The sequence below is a fragment of the Ananas comosus genome, linkage group 6 (assembly GCF_001540865.1).
Source record: "Ananas comosus cultivar F153 linkage group 6, ASM154086v1, whole genome shotgun sequence".
NCBI classification, from domain to species: Eukaryota; Viridiplantae; Streptophyta; class Magnoliopsida; order Poales; family Bromeliaceae; genus Ananas; species Ananas comosus.
Window position 1 is genome coordinate 14,262,976 of NC_033626.1, and position 22,613 is coordinate 14,285,588.

At 31.8% G+C, this 22,613-nt stretch overlaps 2 protein-coding genes and 1 long non-coding RNA gene across 5 annotated transcripts; 1 reads left to right on the forward strand and 2 right to left on the reverse strand.

The window, feature by feature from the left end:
* On the reverse strand, positions 1,473 to 5,276 carry LOC109711781. 3 transcript variants are annotated; one of them, XM_020235001.1, is made up of 11 exons: positions 4,975 to 5,275; positions 4,257 to 4,752; positions 3,896 to 4,134; positions 3,617 to 3,820; positions 3,450 to 3,539; positions 3,254 to 3,358; positions 2,782 to 3,168; positions 2,609 to 2,695; positions 2,205 to 2,252; positions 1,852 to 2,088; positions 1,478 to 1,741 (listed from the first exon to the last, which is right to left on the reverse strand). In XM_020235001.1, the coding sequence occupies exons 2-11, from the start codon at positions 4,750 to 4,752 to the stop codon at positions 1,727 to 1,729; spliced, it is 1,908 nt and encodes a 635-aa protein (XP_020090590.1). In that variant the 5' UTR covers positions 4,975 to 5,275; the 3' UTR covers positions 1,478 to 1,726. The 3 variants fall into 3 exon arrangements, with proteins under 3 accessions (XP_020090591.1, XP_020090590.1, XP_020090592.1); XM_020235002.1 differs by lacking the exon at positions 3,254 to 3,358 and having other exon boundaries at positions 1,473 to 1,741; positions 4,975 to 5,276; XM_020235003.1 differs by lacking the exons at positions 4,257 to 4,752; positions 4,975 to 5,275 and having other exon boundaries at positions 3,617 to 3,768; positions 3,896 to 4,063.
* LOC109712162 lies at positions 7,241 to 8,512 on the reverse strand. Its single transcript, XM_020235586.1, has one exon. The coding sequence runs from the start codon at positions 8,510 to 8,512 to the stop codon at positions 7,241 to 7,243; it is 1,272 nt and encodes a 423-aa protein (XP_020091175.1).
* On the forward strand, positions 14,157 to 15,908 carry LOC109711189. Its single transcript, XR_002216528.1, has 2 exons — positions 14,157 to 14,445; positions 15,524 to 15,908. It is a non-coding gene; the product is annotated as an uncharacterized LOC109711189 (long non-coding RNA).

Below are 22,613 nucleotides of genomic sequence, written 5' to 3' on the forward strand. Positions count from 1 at the left end.
TGATTGCTCTCAGGAATAAAAAAAAAAAATAGCGTTTGAAAAAATAAGATGGAATAAGAAGAATAATGGATAGTTATAAATAGAAAAATAATATTATCTCTCTCGTCATATTTGAATTTAAATTTTTAGTTTTAAAATTTTTATTTTTAAATTTAAAATTTTAACTTTTAAATCTGAAATTAAAATTTAAAATTAAACTATCAAATTTTAAATTTTAAATTTGAGAATAAATTTAAACTTAAAAATATAAAATTTTAAATTTTAAAATTTAAATTTAAAAAATATAAAATATCAAATTACAAAATAAAATTTAAAATTATAAACTTTAATTTTAAAATTATAAATTATAAATTTTTAAAATTTAAAATTTAAATTTAAATTTTTTTTAAAAAATATGGGTGACAATAGCTTGTTCCCACCCCTAATCATTCATGTTTGGGTACAAAATCCCCCCTCTTATATCCAATCCAAAACAGGGGCTTAAGGTCTCCATCCAAGTCAAAAGGCTAGATATATAGTTTAATCTTTAAGCTTGGCTTTTTTTGCTTCTTTGTTTCTCCTTGTTTTGAGACTCGAATAGTTCAAAGTCAATAAGAAAAAAGCTTTTTTTTTTTTTTTTTTTTTTTTTTAGAGAACCCATCAACACCAAATGGCATGCATCAAAAACAGTTGACAACTTGAATTTTGCTAGATGTTTACGTAAGGATAAGATAGTGGGCATCATTTTCCGTGTCTACATCACACTCTTAGAAGAAAAGTATTTCAATCATTTGAAGTAATCTCATGAGAAACTATACAATAGGCACAGTTAGATCTCTGCTAATCCTCAAGATCATGTTACTAGATCGCTTAAGGAAGCGATAAGATCTACTCCTTTTGATAATATACATCACACTACTAGAAAATTCGCCTTTAGCAGCATTTATATATGCTGCTAAAAGTTCGACATATGCTGCTAAAGCTTTTAGCAGCACATAACACTAAATGCCGCCTATACCAATGTTGCTAAAAGTATTAGCAGCATATGCTATAAATGCTGCTATTGTGAATTAATTAGTGTCATTTAAAATATGCCGCTAAAAGGACTGTTAAATGCTAATTTTAAATTGTTAATTAGTGGCGTATGTATATAATGCCGCTAATACAAATACTTTTAGCAGCATTTCTTACTAATAATGAATATGCCGCTAAATAAGCTCTTAAATGCTAATTTTAACATCTTTATTAGTGGCATGAATAAAATGCTGCTAATACAACACTTTTAGCAACATTTCTTAGTAGTGATGAAAATTGATATTCTATTATTTTAAAATTAATTATTTAGTGTGGTAGAATTAATGCCAATTAATCTGCATTCACAATAATAAAAAAATATTTATCAATATTTTATTATTTAATATCAAATATTTTTTAATTTTACACCATGCATGAGAATAAAAATCATACCATTCACTAATAATTTCAACTTCAAATAAAATATAAAAAATTTAAATCTTTCATTGCATAAGACATATCCATGTACGTACGTACATATTAAACATAACAAACAAGTGCTTCAAAATGTTAACAACCTAACACAAGGACATAATTAAGTATATCCATATACAATATAGTTGATATGGTCTTTTAATAATCACAACCATGAATATATTAAAATAGTAACTAATATTCCTCTATTGCGAAGATTTCCAAAATGCTTGAATAGTGAAACCGCATATCTTCAATCCTACTTGCGTTTAATCTGAAGAATAGATCAAATGAACAACAAAAAATAAGTTCTTAGACAATTTTAGAAATATATGTAAAATGCAACAAATATGAGAAGAATATAACTAAATTTAAAATACGTACAAAAGTAAATGGCCAGGCCACACTTGCTCCTACGGCATCTCCGATGGTTCGATACCCTTTATATGATCTTAGCAATGGTTCAACGCGGATGATAGGTATATCAATTTGAATTTCCCAGCACTGTGGTCCTAACTCGACCCCGCCTACTTTGGTTTTTGGGTCCTTACTTAAAAGAGTACCCTGCGCTACATTATTGTGGGGCTTCTTTAAACTCTTCAAATATACTTCACTTCCATCCTATTATTAAATAGATGAAGAAACAAAAAAATAATCAGAATTATCTTAATAGTCATAATTAACAAATGAAGGTAGAATATGAGAAAAAATATTTGAAAAAGTGAGTAAAAAAGAACCCAATTATCTGTTGCAATTCGAATCTTCTTCATTCTTGATCGAGATTCCTATATTAGAAATATAAAGCGTGATTAGATATCAAGTTAATTCAAGGTATGTTTTTAATTAAGATAAGTAGATTATGAACAAAAAATGCCAATAATAAAACTTTTAACATTGTAATAAGTACATTTTGATATCATTGAATTATCCAATCTTATATAAAATCTACAAATAGTACAAAGAATAAACAAGAAGCAACTATTACTATTATTAAAGATCTTAAATCTTGAGCTAGTCGAAATGTTCAAAAAATTATCAATGTATGTTATCATTGCAACTATGATGATTTGCAGTTATTAATAATAATAGAATAGTAAAAATTTCAATCATACGATAGAAAAAAATTTTAATCAAAATTTACCTGATTTTGTGGAATTTCATAACTAGACTGTAAAGAGCTTACTTCATTCCATGATGGTTCTTTTGGACAAACATTGGCGTTTACAACCTATAAAATAAAAAATATAAGATGCATGTAATGAATTAAAGTATAAGCTGAATGTATATATTGTTTACTATATTAATTTCTACTACCGGTATAGTATCTAGAATTTCATTATGTTGCATATCTTTTCTCCTTGATGTAGGTACGCCTTCGGGCCTTTTGCTTATTGCTTCAAACTGTGCCTTCAATATTGCCACTTCATTTTGCATATCTTCATATTTTTGCTTCATATTATCCAATTGTTGTTGCATTTCATGCCTCTCCTTCTCATGCTCATTTTCAGATTCGGAAAGCATTCTTAAACATTCAGCACGAGTTGGATCTAATCCAAATACTTTTGTGGCAGCAACACCCAAGCCGTAACTGCGAATTGTATTTCGCTTATCTTCTCCAAGTATTCTAGCAAAAAGGTCATCCCTACTAGCTTTTTTTCCCGCAATATCAGAATAAAGAGCAGAAATTTCATTAATTTGACCCTATGCAAAAAAAAAAAATATAGTCAATATTCATTAGTTAACCCTCATTATTTAAGTAATTTTTTTAGGAATAGAACAAACTTACTATTTCTTTTTTGCAACTATCCATAGGCTCACCATTTTTGTGAGTGTGCGTTCTTATGTAAACCTCGTGTCTTTTTGGCAGAATTTTATTATTTTCCTTTGCCATCTAATAAAATATAGAAAATTTTCTTATTGTTATCTAATATACAATGAAAAAATAATAAATTAAAAAATTACTTTAGAGAATAAAAAGTTACCTCTGCTCGAACCCTTGCGAAGCTCTTTGTTCCTGAAGTATGTGTAGTTGTTTGCTTTGCCCTACTGGTTTTGTTTTTGGCACAACGCTCCTACCAAAATTCTCAAGTATTGCATAATATTTAGAGTTCAACTTATGATAAATATCTAATAGTATGAATAATTTTACCTGTCCCACTTCAGAACTCCAATACTTAATAAGATATTCCCATTCGTTTGGAGCTACACGATCATCACGGTGTGCTATCCTTTCTTGATATGTCTTGTACGGGTCATAGTTGTGTTTCTTAAGTCTAGTTTTAAACTCTCTCCATTTTTTTCCTACAGACATCATAACCCATCTTTTTCCACTGACTGGAATGATGAATTTTTTCTATAAAATATAATTTTATGTTCTTAATAAAGGGTCATAAAAAAAATTAATTTGAAAAAAGTTTAATATCGTTACCTGCACAATCAGCCATATTGTATCTTTAATAGTGGCCGGTACCATCCTCCAATCCTTATATTGGAGTGAAGTGACACGTCCATTTCTTGCTATCAAACCCAAGAAATTGCTTAAAGTAGTAGCTGTTTTTCCAATAGGTTGTCCATACTTATTAAACTTCACAGATTTTGGAGATTCCCTTTTAAATATTTTAAGCAACTTTGTACACCCTCGTTTCCTCTTGGATAGTTCAATGGAATCTGTTTAAATACAAATATAAGAAAATAATATGCATAGAAGTCTTATTTTAGAGAATAGAGTTTTTGAATATATATAAAGCATTTGATCACTATTAAATAAAGTATTTAAATGTTACACTTACCGGGATTTATATCCTCATCTTCTTCAGAATCTATGTCATCTTCAGAATCTTCAGGAAATGTTGAATTTTGTAGAGGATCTTCACTTTGTTGACTCCGAACGGTTCCCAAAATAGATTGTTTATCTATAGCTGGATCACTATGTGGCTGCTCGAGGATAGGAATAGAGTGACCATCATGATGTTGTCGTGGTAATTGTTTAGCTAGATCATGCTGGTTCTGTGTTGACCCTATTTGGACAGGAATATTGTTATCTAGAATTTCAGAAGTAAGTGATGGGCGTTGCTCTTGATGCAAGCTAGAAACTAGATGATTCATATAATGATGAAGTGCATGCTCAAGTGACAAGGCGGGCTGATCTTCTAGAGATTTAGTAGAATGAAGTTCGTTTCGCAAAAATTCATGTAGAAAATGGTCCGAGCCAAGAAGCATCTCATCATAGTCCCTTTGATCAGAATATGGTCTTTTTGAACTTCTCTCTTTACCCTTAGAGTCCATCTACATATAGAAAAAAAAAATAGCTACATTAGAATACAAATACGATAAATCATAAGAACAATTTAGAAGACAAATTTTAACAAGAAAAAAAAAATATTGCATAAACAAACTTCACAAATGGTTATCCTCAAATAACCATTGCAGCTTCAAATAGATTAATAAAATAATATATTAATTGTAAAAAATATATATACTAAAGAGAAGATACCAAGAAATCACAACCTCAATTTAGACCATTTTCATCTTCACATTCTGCATCATCACAAGCATTTACCAATTCTTGGATGTTCATCATAGATGTGTCAATTGTAATTTCGGGCATATCAGGTCTTCTCCAACTAACTTCTTCGTTAATAATGACATTTTCTATATTTTCAAACGTACTATTCAAGTGCAGCTCCATATCATCTATTGGAATTTCCGAGTTCATATCAAATAAATCTCTTGGTTTTGTATGAATGACAATCTGCCAATCTTTGTCAATAGGATCTTGTACATAGAAGACTTGCTTCGCTTGCGAGGCTAAGGTANGATTCGCGACGAAATCCAACCTTTCATTCCAACAGAATGAATAACACAAAAATACATATAAAACATGTATTTTTGGATTTTCTCGAAATCCGTGCGTCAAACTCAAAATCCGTCAGCGCCATTAGTTCCAGAACAGCTGAATCGGTCGAAACGAGCTATTGGACCGCTAGGAACGGAGTCCGATACGAGCCTGAAGCCAACTTCACACCGTGGCTTCTCCGGAAAATCGAGTTACTATTCACTTTAAGTGAAACTTGGAAATCGCGTAGAATCTCCGTTTTAACTCGATTTCTCCCAAAATTTGACGAGTGCTTTTGTAATTAAATTACACACAAAAACATCGTCAACTGAGAGTCTAGCTACACTGCAAAAATCTCAGTCCTTATAGGTATAGATCATGTTCAATGGTGCCGATCGTCGATTTGAAAGCTCCATCATCGAAAACAAATGGGTGGCAACGGAGCCCGTTTGCTATCGATAGTATTCTAGCTCAACTCTAGAAAATTATATCTAGCATATGTTATATAATATATAAAAAAATAAACTACAAAAGAAATTAAGTTGTTGGTCGTCTTACTATAGGTAATGGAGAAACAGCATCACAATTAAATAGTACATAACGATGTGCTTGTATCCACGAAGTTTCATCAAGGTCAAACATATCTATATGCCCTAGAGGTCGACCTTCTGTTGACAAAGGAAATAATAGATGTGATACCAATTCTAAGTCTTCATCATAGTTTCTTCCTGGTTTATTATGTGTTGGATCAACACCCTCCAAATATTGAGAGCAAAATGCCAAGCTTTCTTGTGCAAGGTACCCTTCTGCTATTGAACCCTCGGGGTGACTTCGATTGCGCACATAAGATTTCAATTCTTGTAAAAACCTATATGTTTTAATATATAAATCATATACTTAGTTGAAATAGTAAATGCATAAGATAAAAGTTTGTAAATCAAGTAAAATATACAAGTACCTTTCAATAGGATATATCCATCTATATTGAACTGGTCCAGCTATTCTTGCTTCATTAGCTAGATGTATAATCAAATGAACCATAATATCAAAAAAGGCTGGTGGGAATATCCTTTCTAAATGGCAAAGTGTCAAGGCTATTTGAGATTCTAATAGCTGTAAATCTTTTCCTTTGATAGATTTGGAACATAGTTCCCGAAAGAACCTACTTACTTCCATAAGCGGCGAGCTTACATTCTTTGTCAGAACACTCCTTAATGCTATAGGAAGCAATTGTTGTAAAAAAAGGTGACTGTCATGACTTTTTAGTCTGATAATTTTTCGATCTTTTACATGCACACAACTTGAAATATTTGCTGCATATCCATCTGGATATTTAACTGATTTTAGTAGTTTGAAGAAAATATTCTTTTCTTGCTTAGAAAGCACGAAGCATGCAAGAGGAACTATGGTTTTGCTTCCATTTTGTTTTAAATGGAGTGAGTCTCTAATACCCATAACTTCCAAGTCACGACGAGCTTTTATATTGTCCTTTGTTTTACCATCTTCATTTAATAATGTCCAAAGTAAATTATCGAAAATATTTTTCTCAATATGCATGGCATCTAAATTATGACGTATAAGAATGCTCTCCCAATAAGGCAAAGAGAAGAAGAATCCAGCTGGAGTACTATTGATAGCACCAAGGATTTGGTGCTATCGAGTTTTCTACCATTAGATTTAACCCTTTGATTAATTTTACCCATTAGATTATACTATTCAATCAACCACTCACTCAACCCTTGGGGGCCTACATCATCCTAATCACACATCTTTTAATCCAAGGGTAGAAAACTTAATAGCACCAAGTCATTGGTGCTATTAATAGTATTCCAGCCTAGTTCAAGAGAAGAATATACTTCTTTTCTTCCAATTGTGTGGTAAATTAACATCCTTTCCTCGCTTTCTCTTTTCTAACTTGCCAAATTTGTTTTCAACATTCTACAATTGTTGCAAGACCATAAAGTCAGATAATGGAACAGGTGCATCTCTAAGTTCTTGGCTCCCATCAAAAGAAATCTTATCCCGTCGAAATTTGTGGTTTGTTTCTAAATATCGACGATGGCCCATATAGCAAAATTTTCGACCATGCTTTAAGTAGCGAGATTCAGTATCAACATTGCAAGAAGGACATGCCAAACGCCCTTTAGTGCTCCATCCTGACAAATTAGCATACCCTGGAAAATCGCTAATAGTCCACAATAATGCAGCACGCATTTGAAAGTTTTGCTTCATTGATGCATCATAAGTATTCAATCCATCAAGCCAAAGATCCTTCAACTCATCAATTAATGGTTCTAAATACACATCAATATTATTACCTGGCGCTGTTGGTCCTGGAATAAGTAAGGACAAAAAAATAAACGGTTGTTTCATACACAGCCATGGTGGTAAATTATATGGTATCAAAATAACTGGCCATGTGCTATGTGCTGTACTCATTGTTCGAAACGGGTTGAAACCATCACTTGCTAGGCCGAGTCTCACATTACGAAGTTCTGAAGAAAATTCTGGGTGCTCAAAGTCAAATGTTTTCCATGCTGGGGAGTCAGCGGGATGTCGCATTATTCCATCCTTTGTTCGACCATCATGATGCCATCTCATAAGTGAAGCAGTTTTTGATGACATAAACAATCTCTGTAGTCTTGGTTTTAAAGGAAAGTGCCACACAACCTTGGCTGAAATTTTTTTGCCAACTTTCTTAGAGGTCGATGTGTCACACTTTACATTATTATCAGTAGTTTTCCACCTAGAAGCACCACAAGTATTGCATGAACTTGCAGTAGAAGTCCCCTTATAGTACAACTGACAGTCATTTGGGCAAGCATCGATTTTCTTGTACCGTAGACCTAAGTCATCGATGATCTTTTTTGCTTCATAAAATGAATTTGGGAGAGTTTCACCATCAGGAAGTGCCTCTTTAATTAGAGTAAGTAGCGCCGTGAATGAACTATTTGTCCACCCATTAAGACACTTCAAATGAAATAATCTAACAATAAATGAGAGTTTTGAGAACTTTTTACAACCAGGGTATAACTCCTGCTCTAAATCGTCCACTAATTTGTAAAATTTTTTGGCCTCCTCATTAGGTTCTTTATTCGACATATATTCTTGTTGCGCAATTTTTTCATCAGGTTCATGAAAAATACCGAAAGCTTCATTAAGCATGCCATGCATATCATCATGCACATCAGTGTTATCAAAATCGTGCATAGAGGAGAACAAATTAACATTTTCTCCATGATAGATCCAATTTGTATAATCATTTGAAAAGCCATCACAAATCAAATGATCTAGAATGGTTTCTCTATCTTGCCAATAGCGATTTGTACATTTATTACAAGGGCAAAGGATTAACCCTTCTTGCACTGCGTTCAGAAATGCAAAATCGAGAAAGTTTGAAACTCCTTGAAGATATTTTTCACTAACCCTACATTTTTGAAAGTGAATGTGGATTAATATACAAATTAATGTATTTTGGAAAAAAGAATAATTTATTAGTATTAGAACAAACCTTGATCGGCGTATCCAGCTCTTATCCATAATATAGATGATAAGATTGCGAGAAGATAAGATAAAAAATGGGTGTAAACCTAAGTTGAAAAAAAAAAAACACATTTAAAACATCAACAAGGACCACATGGATACAATTTTTTTTTTCACACATACATCACACAAACACAATAAATATTGGCACTTTCCACTTGTAGACAATTTATAAGACTCTATTGGATTAGAATGCATTGGTATGTGAACACAATAGACACAATATTACATACATGAATCATGCACAATGATCCTAATATACAAGTGCTTTCTTACAAAAGAAATTCTAGAAGTTCTTATACTTAATCAGCAATTAAAAATAAAACTTATCTAAAAAATTGTACTTCTATAGAAAATAGGATAATTAAACATAAAAAAAATAAAAATGCTAGAAAAAATAAAGAAAAAAAAAAAAGACAAAAATTACTTACGCCTTGAATCCTCAGGGGGGATACGGCAGCTGCGGGGGGCCGGGGTTGCTGAATGGGCCCTCACTAGAATATAGAATACACCTGAAACTAATTAGAATGATTAATATGGAATAATATCATGAAACCTCATTAATTTCTCTAGGGGTTTAGTTTGTGGGTTTGGATGTTTTTTTGAGACTATATATGACTTATTAGGCTTTAATTTTGCTAATCATGCAATGAAAGTTAAGGCACTACTTCCCCAGATTGGTCCATTCTACTTGGTTAAGAATGGTCACCATATTTGACCAATAAGGTGGTGGAGCATAGAAGATCTCATTTATATTATTTTTAGTGGAGCAATGGTACCATGTTCTCAACATGGAACTTGAGGAAGCATGTTTAGGATCTTGAATAATAATAATGTCCAACTTGTTCTCTTTTTGAATAAAAATAGAACTGGCTAGCTTCTTCAAATAAGAGAAGTGACATTGACCTGAAGTAGACTGAAGAATAAAAGTAATCTTTCAAAATTGTCTAAAATATTTCTGCTCATTTTTCTTAATACTTAGTAGAATTAATACATTTTGATTGGTCACGTACATACTTAGTAGGCTTTATTTTAGATTCAACTTTTAAATTTAAATTCAAAATTTCAATTTAAATTTAAATTTATATTTGAATTTTTTTAAATTTTAAATTTTAAGCTTTAAATTTTCAAATTTTAAGCTTTAAATTTTCAAATTTTAAAATTACAAATTTAAAATTCTCAATTTAGATATTAAATTTAAATTTTTAATTTTCAAATCTCAAATTTTAACTCTCAAAATTTTAAATTTTAAATTTTAAGTTTAATATAATATTAAAAAATTAAAAATTTAAAAATTAAAATCAAAAATTAAAATTTTAGAATTTAAAATTTAAAATTTAAAATTTTAGATTATAAGTCCTAAGTTTTCAAATTATAAGTTTTACATTTTTAAAATTCAAATTCTAAATTTTCAAACTTTAATTTAAAAATTTTAAAGTTAAGTAGAAAATAAGTATATTAATAATTATATATTGATTAATGACGGCATTTAGCAATAAGTGCTGCTATTTTGTTGCATTTAGCATCATTTTTTATAAAATGTTGGAAACATCAGCAGCATTCACTAATTTATACTGCTAATTTATCTTATTTTGCAGCATTAATAATAAATTGCTGTTAAATTATTAAGAATTCTTTTTATTTCCCCAAATTCGAATTCCTCGGAATTGTTTTGCCAGTAGAATTTTGAAAGAGAGACAATTTAGCGGCAATTATCAAGTAATGCCGTTAAATATATTAATTAGCATCATTTAGATAAATGCTGTGAAGTAAATGCCGCTAAATCATCATTTTGTAGTAGTGATTAGTAGGGCTGGCAAACGAGCGAGCCGTCTCGCGTTCGACTCGTGTTCAGCTCGATATTCGGCTCGCTCGAGCTCGACTCGAAATTAAATGAGCCGAGCTTGACCAAAATAAAAGGCTCGAAATTCATTTCAAGCCGAGCTTGAGTATTNGTTTAGATCCGAGTTCGAGCCGAACTTTAATTAAGTTCGGCTCGAGCTCGCTCGGATTAAAACTCAGCTCGACTCGAGCTCGAGATTTGCTCGGCTAACTTTAAGAGCTGTAATATATTAGTTATCAAATTAAAAATATCTTGTAATAGATATTAAACTACGTTGTACAAGTTATCAAGTTTTATGTTTTATTAACATTCTTTACACTCAATCCCACTGACGGACTGACCCACTCCCAGTCTCTCTCTCTCTCTCTCTCTCTCTCCCTTTTTTTAATCTCTAAACCCTTAAACTTACAATAGTACAAAATCCCAATACACGTTGTCATTTTCAGACTTTCTCTCTCACACAATACATTTAAATCTCAACCCGAGTTAACGTGCCAACATGAACAACCTAAATAAAATACCCGGTTGTTATTACCGGGTTTAATTTAATTTCGGATATATATTAATTTTATGTAATATAAATATTTATAATATATATATATATATATATATATAGGCTCGAAATTAATTTCAAGCCGAATTTGAGCGGACATAAGCTCGCTCAAGCTCGGCTCGTTTCCACCCCTAGTGATTAGAAACTAAAAATTAATAAGACTAGAAATTATCTCAATGAAATTAAGTATAATTTAAACTTAATTTCATAAAATAATTAACCAAAATATAGTAGAGTTAGAAACCTTGCGATTTCAAAATTGAATTAAGATATATCTAACAATATTTAAATAAAAATGATGGATACAAGGGAGCGACGACTGTTCCTCATGTGAATTATTTAGTACCTTAACCACTATATTGTATATAAATGTTTTATTTTATAGGTTGATTTGACTACTATGTTCTACTGCCAGCTAGTGGTAGTAACTGTTCATAATTGATAGGCATATTATGTTTGAGTGGATTGAGTTAGAGAAGCAGTCTCTTTTTAAATATTAAAAAGTCTACTTGGTGTGAGTCAAGAGAACAACTAATTTTACAAATCATGAATTTATAAGTATCTATTGTATTTTAACTAGTGTAGTTCATATATCACATAATAGAGAGCTGCTATGTATTGGCTATAGAGCAGTAATATTCTAGCTTATAACTAGCATTTACAGTATATTACATATTGGATTTTATTAGATTTTTGTGATTTAAAACTTGTTAAGGCCTCTTGGAAGCCCAATAATTGTTAATTGGCCTTACTTGGGAGTCCAATTAAAATTTTGATGTGCGATGTTTAGTCCCACATTAGAAATCAAAAAGGTGTTGATGGTATATATATATTCCTTTATTCTTAAGCTAGTTACTTGGAAGAAAATGAGAGTTATACTTTCGTTTAAATACACGCACGCACGGACGGCACGAGCCGAGCCGGGCCGGGTGGGCAGCGACGCGCGTGGTTTATACACCCGGTTTATTTTATTTTTATTTTTCAGTTTTATCTTTTTTCTAATACTAATCCTAATCTTTATCCGTATAATCTTAGACTTATCTTGTTTTATACGGATTTTACGCGTTGAAACAGGATTTTCGCATTGGTTATAAATATTGGGCGAGGTTGCACTAGTTGAAGTAGAACCCGAGCATATCTAAGCCTTCTCGTCTTTTCCTGCTTTCTCGCTATTAATTTTTTTCGCCGATTTTCGCCGAGTTTTTTTTGCTAAATCTGAAGATTGTTGGGTTCATCTTACGCCACCTTGAAAGCGTGCCGATGGGGTAGAATGTGGTCATTGTATCGCTAGGAATAATTGCCGAGAAGTCTCGCACGTGGAGGGGCAATTTTGTTTCTAGTACAGTGCTCTACACATCTCGATCCACAAGTCTTTTCTATTCATTACTTTTACAATATTTTTGTTTAATTTTGTTTCAAAATTTTTCTAAAACTGTAATTAAACTTTCGAGTTGGTTTTAAAGAATATTATAATAAAAGATAAGAAAGAATTTTTCCAACATTACAAACTTCGCTACATGAGCATGATAGCTACAATTGTATCTTGGTTATGATTGATTAGTACCAAAGAAGACACAGCTACGCCCATCATAATGCGCGTGCACCACACTCTATATCCACCATTTTTTTGTGGGGTTCTACCTTATCACCAGGTACACATTAATATCTTAGGTAACGTTTGGTTTGGGGATAAACAAAAAGTGATTATTTCAGGGATAGGTATAAATTGAGGTATAAGCGGGGATTAGATCAATTTTGCGTTTTGATGAAAATTGGCTTATTCTTAGGATTAAAAAAAATAGCGTTTGATTAGGTATGATAGAATAAGGAAGATAGTGGGTTTTTATAAATAAAAAATAATCATATTATTCTCTTATAATTTTTAAATTTCAAACTTTAAATTTAAGATTAAATTTAAATTTAATAAATATAAAATATCAAATTTTAAATTTCAAAATTAAAATTTATAATTTATAATTTATAATTTAAAATTATAAACTTTAATTTTGAGATTATAAATTATAAATTTTAAAATTTTAAAATTTTAATTTTTAAATTTTTAAAATAAGAATAGGGGTGGGAACAATTAATAAAAATAATTTATTATAATAAATTTATAGATTTTTTTTAAAATTCTACTTAAACTTAAATTTAATAAAAAGAATTCATTATAATACTTAAATATAATTTATTATAAATTTTATTATAATATTTAAATATAAATAATATGTATTAATATAGTATAATTAATAATTTTATAATAAAAATAATGTATTATAATATATAATATATTATATTTATATACTTTAGTTTTAATTCAATTTATAATTTTAATTAAGTTTGAAATTAAGTATTGGAATAGCGCTATTCCACCAAAATGGTGGAATAACAAATTTCTTGCTATCCTGGGATAACCGGGAATAGCAAAGTTTGATCGGGATAAAATATCCCGGCCAATTTTCATCCCGTTTGGCAGAATAGCGGGGATAACTTTCGTTATCCCCGCTTATCCCTCCAACCAAGTGGATTTGCACACACTATGGCTAGTAGGAACTGAGAAAATAATATCAGTTTCTGTAGTCTAGTTCAGAAAAAGCCTTTCGCACTATGACTGCCCTTCTTTAGTCCGCGATCATTTGCGAAAAAAACAATTACATACTGAAGGTTCTTTCAAAAATCGCTGAAAAACAGATAATTTTAAAATATAATATTAATTGGTTTACGTACGCATGCGTGTGCTCTCACTACAACAAAATTATTTTTTAGCAATAATTTAATAGCAGCGATTATCGCACGGCCACTATTACTTATTATCTTATTGTACTTTAGCGATAATTATTTTAAACTATATATTTTTACCGGCTAATATTTATATATTAAATGTATTTATTTGAACCTAATATAACCCTAACCCTAACCCTAACCCGATAGCCTCCGCACCCCTCCCCTGCGTCGAACTCACACGAGCACCCCCACCCTCATCCCCTTCTCTCTCTCACCCCCTCTTCTCCGACCTCGAGCTCTTTCACCTCTACTCATCCTCCGCGTCCTCTCCAAGCTCTGATCCCACCCCCAAATCGCCCGTGCTATCGCCCCCGACCTACTCTGCCTTGCGAGGACGATCCTCGACCCGGCGATCCGATCCGAGCCCTCGACGGTGCTGCTTCTCTATTCCTCTTCTCGATTTGGTGCTCCGATCCATTGGTAAGAACTCTCAATCTCAAATTCTACAATAGGGATGGAAGAATCACTCAACTGTGAGATCTACCATTGGTCTAATAACTATTTACATTCAAATCCATAGCTGTATCCAATTTCTTTTACTCTAAAAATCTCTCGGCTTCAAAGGTTTTGATTGTTGGGTAAATATAGGTATAAAGATCCATCCACTTATGTATCATTTTTTGTTATAGATCCTGAATTTTTATTTATTCTCTCTCTTGGCTTTCACTTGTTTTGATTTGAGTTATTTTAGTCGGATTACTTGGTATTCAATTTCATATGTGCAGTTTCAATCGTAACAAATTAGACTGCGAAGTTCGTTCTGCATAATAGCTAGTCTGCCGGTTAGTTTGCCATCGAAAAATGTGATAAGTTGATTGTGAATTCATTCCTCATTTTCATGTCTGCAGTTTCAATTGTAATAACTTAAGTCTGCAAAGATCATTCTGCATAATAGTTAGTCTGCCGGTTAGTTGACTGTTGAAAAATGCGACGAGTTGATCGTGAATTTATTTCTCAATTTCATATATGCAGTTTCAATCGTAACAGTTTAGTCTGCGAAGTTCGTTATGCATAACAGTTAGTTTACCATTCGTGAAATGCGATGTTATGTTTGCGCTATCATTAGACTTGTTAGAATCAACACTTAAAGGACGAAACTGACGTTGAGGCTAAAATCGAGGACACGATTGACTCAGGGATTGATATGCAGGGATTGAATCATTGAATTGAATCTCGAAGGACTAAATTGTTACAATGAAAATTCGAGGTTAAAAGCAAAATCGAGCCAAGTTCCCAAATATTATTTTTCGTTCAGAGAAGCCATATGGATGAAGATTCCTGCTTCGTAACTCAAAAGTTTTATTTTATTATATCAATGCTTCTGTTGTTTGTTGCATGAATAATAAGTTGGTTGATTTGGTTCCATAGATTGGTGATTTAGTTTTTAATCTAGAGGATCAAACTATGCTGGTTTCTGTTTCTGGATGTATAGATACTTCAAATGTTCCCATGAAATCATTTAAAGTCCGATTCAAATAATCAGCCTGATTCTTTACAGTGATTCAAGTGATTCAGATGGCGATTATCTCGACTCGTGCATATGCTCCATGATGTAAGATCACACTATATTTGTTCCTCTTACTATGAATGCAAGCAACTACTGAAACACACATCCTGTTTGGAGTTGCTGTATGCGAAAATGCCCCAAGTTTTCTTTGTAGCAATCTTTTTAGTTATCACTATTAACATCTTATGAGCGAACAATTAGTGCTCGAGAGAGTTGATGAGGATGTTTGCAGAAACGTTCGCGGATCATTGAGAGTACAAGTGTTCAGCAGAGGAAAAAGGTGGTAAAAGAGAAATTCGATTACGGCTGCTGTACAAATTCTATATTTATTCTTTTCATGAATAATATATTTCCGGATCTCAGGTTTTGCTGCAGTTGCTATTGTTTTATCTCTAGTTGTTAGCAAGAGTTGGTATGAACATTTGTTTTAGTCGCATAATTTATCGAAATTTTTAGGTTAAGGTCCTCTATAAAACAGAAAAACTTGGTAGATTATAAACCCCTTTACAAATTTATTTGGCGCGGAGTAACATTTTTTATAATGAACCATGCCAGTTGTGACTTGGCCCGACTTGACCTGACCCCTTTCAAATTTCATGCAACCCGAGCGTGATCCGGACACAGAAAAAGATCTTTGGAGCAATTATTCTGCATAGAATATACTCTAAACAGTAAACAAATTCTATTGTGTCATGTGAGTTAGCCCAAAAAAACCCTACCTCATCTGTTGGTTAGGTTATGTTCGGCACATTAGGTTATAAGTGCCCTAAACCACTGGTCTGAAGTGCTTAAATCAATTATATATATACCCCTTTCATACTTTTCCCGTTTAGACCCATTACATATATCACCGGGCAACACTTCTGGTTAGTGAACTGATTCTGATACTTAAATTATAACAAACGACCCGACCCTCTAAAACTACACTCAGTTATTATTTTTAGTAGACCAATCACATATATATTTCTCACATTCTCTCATATTATCCGATGTTGATCTATTGGGGTTTCACGAGAAATGTGGGTGATAGTACTGTCGACAGATCCCGATTGTTATTGACAGACAAATATACCAAAATTTATCTTTGTTAATCAATTTAAAATTGACCAAATTCTACATATATATGAATATTTGCATATCACTTTTCTTGAGATGTTCCATGTTTGGGATATTAATTAGATGTGCAGGAGATTCTGAGAGAAAGGTACATACTATTCAATTTACTTGTTCTTGTTCATTTATATTCTCTTTAATGTGGATGCAGTGTAGTTAATAGATATCAAGTGAATCCCATTCTAGTACAAAAAGAAATTTTGCCCTTAAGAGTTAAAGCTATTCACCTACTCATCATTTACTGTATTTTTGTTGCTACATATACAACTTGGTTTTGTACAAACTGAGCCTTTTTATTAATGAAGTATAGCCAGGTCATTAATAGTATGTAGCTTGAGGGCCATATAAAGAATACTCACTACTCGAAAGTGTTACTCTTTGAAGAAAAGATTGCAATGATGTTAGTATGTCAAGCGTACTCCATGAGGAACATTCTTGATATATATATATATATATATATATAGAACGTTGTTGGAATGTTATTGATAGTATGAGAGTATGTAGTATTTACTATCAACTTTTAAATTCTTAGATGTCTAGAATTTAGTACATTTATATATATATATATACCTAGAATGCTACTGATAGTAAGAGAATAGTATTTGCTATCAATTTTTGGATACTTGGATGCCTATAATTTAATAAGAACCGGTGGAATAATAATAATTCGAAAGTTAAGAAGTTGCTGGAACCTTTATTTTGCTTCAACTGGTATAAGGTATTTAATAGACGGAACCGCCTCCTTAGATATTGATGTCGCAGAAGTAGAAAAGTGAGAAGGCTTTATAATGGACATTGAGTTATCAATTTCTCCTCTTGTAGATGAACAAAGCTGATGATGGCTAACATAGAAGTGTAAGACTTCATTGTAGTTTTTGATAACTTGCCTATACAATCCTCGTATATGGTTGAACCAAAACAAGTACAGAGGACTTCTACGAACTTCGCCTAGATCATGATATCACGGCTCTTTTCAAACTATTAAAACCATTGTAAAGTTTTTCCTTCAATGTGTAATGATACAAACATAACTTTTTGGATTTCCAGCATATGATTAAATTTAAAAATTATTCTATTCGATAAATCCACCTCATCGAATCCTCGCTATCGAAAGGAGGAAAGCCCAACCATGTGATGTGAGGCTGCTCCATGGTTGTGGTCTCCACAAGAGGAAGGTACATGTGCTACGAAGCAAAGGTCACCTTGCATTAAAACCTATATATACGACATGCACGGAATTATCTATTGCTGATGTATGTACATACCAAAGTAGGCAATTGGTCGTTGATGTTCGTATCTATTGCGACAATTAAGTTTTGAGATTATTGATGGCATTTGCGATGGTTTTCACCTCAGCTAAGATTTCAGTGAATCAAGCATCAACAGCACCAATAATGAAATTGTTTACCTCGGACTCATCTTTTGAGAATCGACTACTGATTGCTTCTTTTCCTGCAAACTTTGCGTTCATCGTTTTTACTAAATCTTTTTGCTAGTTTGTTACATCCATACAAGATTCTGATACCAAATGATGCTATTCTAGTATCATTTGATAGGTGGGGTACGTAGCAGGCGAAGAGAGAGAGAGAGAGAAAGATCTCTCTTAATTATCACGAAAAGTAAAATTTTGAAACTTTGTTTTCTTAATCAGTTCAAATAAAGTTAGATTAATTAGAAAATATTTTCAAAATGAGACTAGACTGGTAAATTTCCTTTTTTTCAATAAAGCTAGACAAGGAATTCCTTCTAAAAAATATCTAAGCTCTCCTTTAATTACCTTCCAACTATAGGGTAGAATATTCGACAAACAATGTAAGGCACGTAGTTAGTTAATTTGGATACCACAAAAATTCGATACGGATAAAATACGAATAAAATTCATATCTTGATTTTTAAATTCGTTGAAAAATACGGTTTAAAAGTCGGATTCGTCAATAATTCGTATATGCGATTTATACGAGAATTCATTTGTTAAATTAAAATACGAGAATACGTTTATCATTTAAAAATTCGGAACAAAAATTCGTCTGTTAAATTAAAATTTTTCTTTAGATTTATGCTATTAACATAAATAATTATAATTCTTATAAATATAAAAATAAAATTTTATTTATATATATATATATATATATAAAACTAGGCTGGAATACTATCAATAGCACCAAGCTATTGGTGCTATTAGTTTTTTAACCCTTTGATTAAGAAATGTGTGGTTAAGATGATATGGGCCTCCTAAGGTTAAATGAGTGGTTGGTTGAATAATATAATCTAACGGATAAAAATAATCAAAGGGTTAAATCTAACGGTAGAAAACTCGATAGTACCAAATCCTTGGTGCTATCGGTAGTATTCCAGCCGAACTCTCTCTCTCTCTCTCTCTCTCTCTCTCTCTCTCTCTCTCTCTCTCTCTCTCTCTATATATATATATATATATATATATATATATATAGTCCGCCTATGGTGCTTGTAAAAGTACCAACCACTTAGTGCTTGTAAACTTTTTACCGTTAGATTTACGCCTTTGATCATTTTCATCCGTTAGATTATACTATTCAACCAACCACCCACTCAATCCTAGGGAATCCACATCATCCTAACCGTACATCCATTGATCCAACAGCTAAAAATCTATAAGCACCAATAACTTGGTACTTTTAAAAGCGTAGGAGCTCAATTATACATATATAGAATTGAGCTCCTATACTTTTAAAAGTACCAAGTTATTGGTACTTGTAGATTTTTGGCCGTTGGATCAAGGGATGTACGGTTAGGATGATATGGGCCCCTTAGGGTTGAGTGGGTGGTTGATTGAATAGTATAATTTAATGGATGAAAATGATAAAAAATGTAGATCTAACGGTAAAAAATTTACAAGCACCAAGTGCTTGGTGTTTTTATAAGCACTAAGTGCTTGGTGCTTTTATAAGTACCATAGCCGGACTATATATATAGTTGAGCTAGAATACTCTCAAAAGCACCAAGGGGTTGGTACTTTTGAGTTTTTAGTCATTGGATGGAGAGATGTATGGTTGAGATGATGGTGACAGGTGGTGGTAGGTGGAATAGTATTTGATCCAAAGGTTAAGTAGTAGATTCAAGGGCTAGAAACTTAGAAGCACCAAGCGGTTGGTGCTTCTAAAAGTATTCTAGCTCAATTATATATATATATATATATATATATATATATATATATATAGAACACGGCTAGAATGCTACTGATAGTAAGAGAATAGTATTTACTATCAATTTTTGGATACTTGGATGCCTATAATTTAATAAGAACCAGTGAAATAATGATAATTCAAAAGTTAAAAAGTTGATGGAACCTTTCTCTTGCTTCAACTGGTATAAGGTATTTAATAGACGGAACCGCCTCCTTAGATATTGATGTCGCAGAAGTAGAAAAGAGAGAAGGCTTTATAATGGACATTGAGTTATCAATTTCTCCTCTTGTAGATGAACAAAGCTGATGATGGGTAATTTAGAAGCGTAGGACTTAATTTATTGTAGTTTTTGTTAACTTGTTTATACAGTTCTCATATATAGTTGAACCAAAACAAGTACAAAGGACTTCTACAAACTTCGCCTAGACCACAGCTCTTTTCAAAGCGTTAAAACCACTGTAAAGTTTTTCCTTCAATGTGAAATGATACAAACATAATTTTTTGGGTTTCCAGCTTATGATTAAACCCTCCGTTAAAACCTAACATGCACGTACGGAATTATCTATAGCTGATGTAGATACCAAAGTAGGCAAAATTGGTCGTTGATCTTCGTATCTATTGCAACATTAGTTTTGAGATTGTTGATGGTATTTGCGATGGTTTTCACCTCAGTTTAGATTTAAGTGAATAAGCATCAACAGCACCAATGAAATTGTTTACCTCCGACTCGATCTTTTGAGAAGCGACTACCGATTGCTTCTTTTCCTGCAAACTTTGCGTCCATCGTTTTTACTAAATCTTTTGGCTAGCATGTTACATTTATACAAGATTCTTTTTTTCTTTTTTCTTTTTTTTGAGAAATAGGTAGCACGCTATTCGTTTCGTTTATTTCATTTAGAAATAAATTTAGCTGGAAATGTGAATCAACTAGGATTCAAATTTAGGTCACGGGTACCAACCACCCAGCCCTTTTGCCACTTACTTTAGAGACGGTCGGTACATTCATACAAATTCTGATATCAAATGATGCTATTCTAGTATCATTTGATAGGTGGGGTACGTACGTAGCAGGCGAAGAGAGAGAAAGATCTCTCTTAATTATCACTAAAAGTAAATTTTGAAACTTTGTTTTCTTAATCAGTTCAAATAAAGATAGATTAATTAGAAAATATTTTGAAAATGAGACTAGATTGGTAAATTTCGTTTTTTCAATAAACAAAGAATTCCTTCTAAAAAATATGTAAGTTCTCCTTAATTTTAATTACCTTCCAACTATAGGATAGAATAACCGACCGTTCCTAACGCAAATGACAAAGAGCTTGGTGGTTAGTATCCGGCGTTTCAATAATAAATCCAAATTAATTCACATTTTCAGCTAAATTTATTTTTAAATAAAATAAAATAAAGCGGGTGGTATACTATCTATCTCTTAAAAACTAAACAATGTAAGGCACGATTGTCTTATTTAAAGCCCACGTACTCACCTCCACCACCATTTCCATTTCCCACACTTCTAATTTTCTCCAATTCCCTTGCCGCCTCCTTTTTGTGAAAGCATCTCCCCACTCATGAGCACATATGGACCCCCTACTTACTCGGGTGCAGGGTGCGATTTCACTACTCATTAGCAATGGAATACATTTCATTTTTCCTTTTCTATTTTAAAGAGAAAGATAAAATATTATCTGTTCCGTTTATTTTTTAGAAATAATCTCAACTGAAAATACAAAATAATTCAGATTCGAACTTACAATCTCATATATATACCAAATCATCAAGTCCTATACTAATTATGCTAGGTAGGGTGGATTAATACATATCAATTGTTGATGTACAATAAAATAGCTCCATATATGTCCAAAATTTTGAGCATGTCTTCTATACTTTCGAAAGTACCGAGACTCCCGTATTTATAAGTTCTTTTCGATAATAAAATATCCGATTTAATGATTGGCTCCGTTAGGCATAATTTATTCCATTGGAACTATCTAGAAATCAAATTTCATAAATTTTCGACATCGTTTACCAACTCATCAAAAGTTTTCAAAAAAAACTATTTCAACAATCGATTGACGTGACACGTTTTTAAGTTCAACGATGCAGAATAGTCTAAATTACATAAAACTTTAACAAAAAATTTCACTTAACATTAATAGTAACATTAATACTTCTTATTTAAAATTTTTTTATCAATATTGTTTATAAGATTTTTACTTTCAGCCGTTCATTTTAAGGTTATTCGTTCACTAGACGAATGAAGTCAAAAAATTATGAAATTTGGTTTCCAGATAGTTCCAATAACGTAGATCATGTCTAACGAAACCGATCGCTAAATCGGATATTCCATCATCGAAAATAACTTACAAATACGAAGGCCTATATACTTTTGATAACATAGTAGTCTAGCTCCAAAATTTTTTCTGCAAATGGCGTTGCACATAGTGCTCATTCTGTTAGAAAGCTAAAGTTAAAAGCCAAATTTATATTAAAGTTAAGAATATAACATATATGATAGAATTCTAAAATCAAATATGATCGACTGAAGACACTACGAGCCTTTTTGGCATAGCTTTTGAAAAAGTAATTTTTGAAAAAGTGATTTTAGTTTGAAGAAATAATTTTAGTTAAAAACTGTAGAGCGTTTGGCTAACTTTAGATAAAAGTAATTTTTCTGAAATGATTTTGAAAAACTGTTTGGCAAAATTTTTTTGATGTTTGGATAAATTAATATTTTTATTAACTTTTATTTTAAAATAATTTAAAAACTAAATTAAAATTAAAATTAAAATTAAAAATTTTAAATT